This window comes from Photinus pyralis, unplaced genomic scaffold (assembly GCF_008802855.1).
Source record: "Photinus pyralis isolate 1611_PpyrPB1 unplaced genomic scaffold, Ppyr1.3 Ppyr1.4_unclustered_Scaffold3067, whole genome shotgun sequence".
In the NCBI taxonomy this organism is placed as follows: Eukaryota; Metazoa; Arthropoda; class Insecta; order Coleoptera; family Lampyridae; genus Photinus; species Photinus pyralis.
In genome coordinates this window covers 5,553-9,677 of record NW_022171322.1, presented here as the reverse complement: position 1 = coordinate 9,677, position 4,125 = coordinate 5,553, and the positions used below count along the sequence as shown (strand labels likewise).

Below are 4,125 nucleotides of genomic sequence, written 5' to 3'. Positions count from 1 at the left end.
ACTTTTGAGAGAAATCCTGCAACGGCTAGCATATTTTACAATTTGTACGCGTTTAATATGCGTAGAGTGAGTGCTGATATCGGTGCACAGTGAGCGTTCGCGTTTTTAATAACTTTGTGAGGATTCTATAAGCGGTCAGTGCGTAGTACAGCTCAGACTGTTTACTTTGACAAGTAATATCAATTAGTAACTTTTGAAAAAGAATTTGTTGTAAAGAGTTGTATACCGTACAGGCACACAACATCAATGCACCAGGCCGCGGCGCGGACATCGGGACATCGTTCGCTTAAGTTATTAAAAAACCCGTTTTGTAAAACTAATAAATAAGTTACAGTGTTTTATTTTCCTCTTAACGTATCTTTTTGAGGCAGAAGGAAACCACTATACTGTATTCAGAAAATAATGTTACTTTTCTCATTAGCGCTGGGGGTGTTCCCAATAGTATTGCGATAAATGGTATTATTGGATTTGCATCTTAAATGTATTGGAAAAACCGGATTTTTAAGGGCGAAAGTCGTTCAAAACAATCCTTACGGTTTGTTTAAATGAATAGAACAATAAGGTATAACGCTTGTCTTTAAACGGTAAAATAACGGTAATTTTACGTTCGTAAAATGCGCTAAAAACTTATACGATATTCAAATGGTACGTAATACATAATATAATGTAATGATATGCAAATATGTACATAATGTGCTAGGGGTATTATCGTTATCACTTTCACTACAATAATCGCTTGTTTACCTCAGAAGTTAATTATATTTAGATTTGTACTTGTACCATAATGACTTCCTAATTATTGTAATCAATATTAATGTTTTATAAGTAAAAGAAAATAAGAAAATATTCGTTAATGTCTTTAGGAAGGGGTTCTATATATATTGCAACTGAATTGTTATACTCACTTAGTTTCTTGTACAACCTGGTCAAAATGGACGCCACTGAGGTCAAACGTAAAATTTAGTTGAACGTGTATGATTATTTTGTAAAAGAAAAAAATCATGGTGGAGTACCTACCTACTTACTTCAGTAATGTCAGTTCAACAAAGAACAGCGGATGCGGTGCAAGTATCGAAACAAACAGTTGTGAGGACATGTGCTATGCGAGAGATTGGAAGTGATTTAAAAAGAAATACATATCGCCGTTCTAAACCACGTAGGACGGACCTATACTAGAAAATAAAAAGCATACCATCCGATATCTGGATTTATGATATGTACGCAAATAAAGAGCACGTAACTCTAGATACTTTGTTGGCGGCGATAAAATTGAAAGACTTGTGTGATTTGGGCAGAACAAGCTTGTTCTATGCACTGAAAGAAATGGGCTTTAAATTTAAGATGACCAATAACAGACGGGGTTCGTGTGAACAAAGTCATGTGGTTTCCATGCGGAATGTGTTTTTGCTAAAATACATCAGAAATCTCGAATCCGAAATTCCGCATGATTTCGTTTTTTTAGACGAAACCTGGGTGTTTAGCAGAGGCGCAACAAAGCGTACTTGGCAAGATGACCGCGCTAAAAGTTTGCAACAACTCATAAGGCTTCAGATGGTAAACGATACATAATTATTCATGCTGGTGGCAGAAATGGGTTTATAGAAGGCAGCAGCTTAATATTTTCGAGTACCAACAAATCGTTCGATTACCACGACAATATGAACGCCGAACTATTTGAAAAATGGTTTGAAGAATCTGTCCTAAAGAAACTTGCTCAGCCCTCAATTATTGTTTTAGACAATGCATCTTATCACACGCGGAAAAGTGAAAAGATTCCAACAGCTTCTTCAACCAAAGAGGAAATTTCGAATTGGTTGAAAATGAAGAATAGACCATTTGGTACTGCGATGTTTAAGGCCGAATTGTTAGAAATTGTAAAAAATCACAGTCAAGCAACCATAACTAAATATGTTGTCGATGAAATGACATTACAATATGGCCACGAGGTTCTGCGTTTGCCGCCTTACCATTGCCATTTCAATCCCATTGAACTGGTATGGGGAATTTCGAAAAAGTTTTACGATGACCATATTGTTGGTACGCCGGAAAGACCAGAAGATGTTCTTAAAACCTGGAACGACGCGTTAGCTAAAGTAACTCCAGACGTGTGGAATCGCTGCGTAACCCATACAGAAGAAATAATCAAGGATACCTTCAATCGTGAAAAAATTATAGACGATGTAAGGGCTTTGGTTTTTACTGTGAATACAGGAAGTGATAAAGAAAGCGATTATTTAAGTGAAAGTGACCACGACGCGTGAATTCATATGGACTTAATTCATGTCGATTATTATAATAGGTAGCAATTAAGTAAATAATGTACATATTTTCATGTTTATTTGGAACAAATGTAATTTTTAATGTGAACTGATAAAATACAAGCATGATTTCGTATCGTAATTGGTGTAATATTTATATTCTGTTGAGAACTGCTGACTGGTGGGTGATTGGTGCTTATTGTTCTATTCGTTTAAACAAGCCGTAAGGATTGTTTTGAACGACTTTCGCCCTTAAAAATCCGGTTTTTCCCATACATTTAAGATGCAAATCCAATAATACCATTTATCGCAATACTATTGGGAACACCCCCAGCGTTAATGAGAAAAGTAACATTATTTTCTGAATACACTATAGCCGTAGTCAGCTTTGTTACATTTTGACGCCCAACCGATAAGCTCGAAAAAACAACTCAGAGTTAAATAGTATACCGATCAAAAACTACAATGTAGATGTTACTTTTCTTCTCATGTAAGCTGCACCCTTCTCTTTGTTCTGCCTTGAAAAACTTCTGTTGGTCAACTTCCAGCAGCAGCTATGAGTAAAGAAATAGGCTCTTATATGTATAATCAGACAAAATATGAGATATTTTAGGCCCATATCAGGATATAAACACCATAAAGAATATTCAAAAATCGCACTTTTCCCACACAGAAATTGCGCTATTTACATTTTATGTATCAGTAGAATTATTCATGGTACTGATGTGGGCCAGTTAAATAATTTAAATAAGTCTCCAATTTTAAAATTTAGTAGGTAGTTCAGTAACTCATATCTAGAAATACTTGTAAACGATCGGATGAACCGATATTCCGATTTAATGCGCTGAGGGTCCATTCCGTATTTTAATATAAACAAATTTTTCTAAAGGTGGGTTCATAGCTCTCCGTTCATCCGTTGCGTCGGTCTGTCAAACGGATAATGCATTTTATTAAGGTTCATAGCAATCCGTCCACATTGTACATTTGCAACGTATAACCATAACCTAAATTTTATTTTGTACTGTGCCCTCCGTGATTTTCAGTATGTAAAAATGGTACGAAAGTAAGAGCACATTGCTATCTGATTATTACCGTGAAGAACGAATAGGCGAACACTGTTAACGTACCAAACATAACCTCACTCTTGTTAAAAACGGAACAACGGAAACGTAAATGTTCAACTTCAACCAACTTTTCCGTCGTAAACGGACGACGTACGATTTAAAAATTTGCTGTCTTCTGATTGGCTAACGGACAAACGGAAACGTAAGAACGGAGAGCTATGAACCCACCTTAAGAAAACAGTATTGGTGTTATACGATTCCCATGCCCATACATTCTCTTTAAAAGGTTTGTCGTATGTTCGGACCAAAATTTGATAAAGACCACTCACTGACGTAGCCAACAAAGTAAAAATAAGTAAATATATCGGATAGGCCTCACTAAGTCTTACAAAAATTTAAAAATAGAGAAAATACTTACTGAGAGGGAACACGGTTTTTGGTATGTCCTTGATAAGGCTAAAGGGTACAAGAGTTGAGTGGGTGAAACATAAACAATAACTGATGAAGTTGAGAATAACTGAAATCGATGGCAATTTAATTCAAAAATATAAACTACAAGAAATGGTGGCCAAACGTTAGAAGATAGAAGTCTTACTCAAAATCAAAATTTAAATTCAAAAGTAATTTACAAAAAGTAATTAACTCGTAGTCAGAAAATAATTATCGAAACATACTTCCGCAGGAATAACGGAGTTATAATTGTTTAAATGACTATCACAACTATTTATTACTTGCAATTCGACTGTATCGAAAGCATTTATGCGCAAACGTTATTTCACAGAATTTCGACGAAATAAAATATT

The 4,125-nt window shown here is 35.3% G+C and overlaps 1 protein-coding gene across 1 annotated transcript; it reads left to right on the top strand.

Annotated features, from left to right (window-relative positions):
* Positions 1 to 1,658: 1,658 nt before the first annotated feature.
* Positions 1,659 to 2,261, top strand: LOC116181955. The gene has a single exon (XM_031502405.1). It carries the CDS (start codon positions 1,659 to 1,661, stop codon positions 2,259 to 2,261), a length of 603 nt encoding a protein of 200 aa, XP_031358265.1.
* The last annotated feature ends 1,864 nt before the right edge of the window (positions 2,262 to 4,125 follow it).

Excerpts from the sequence above, each read along its gene's own strand:
- LOC116181955 (XM_031502405.1), top strand. The coding sequence starts at position 1,659 with ATGAACGCCGAACTATTTGAAAAATGGTTTGAAGAATCTGTCCTAAAG.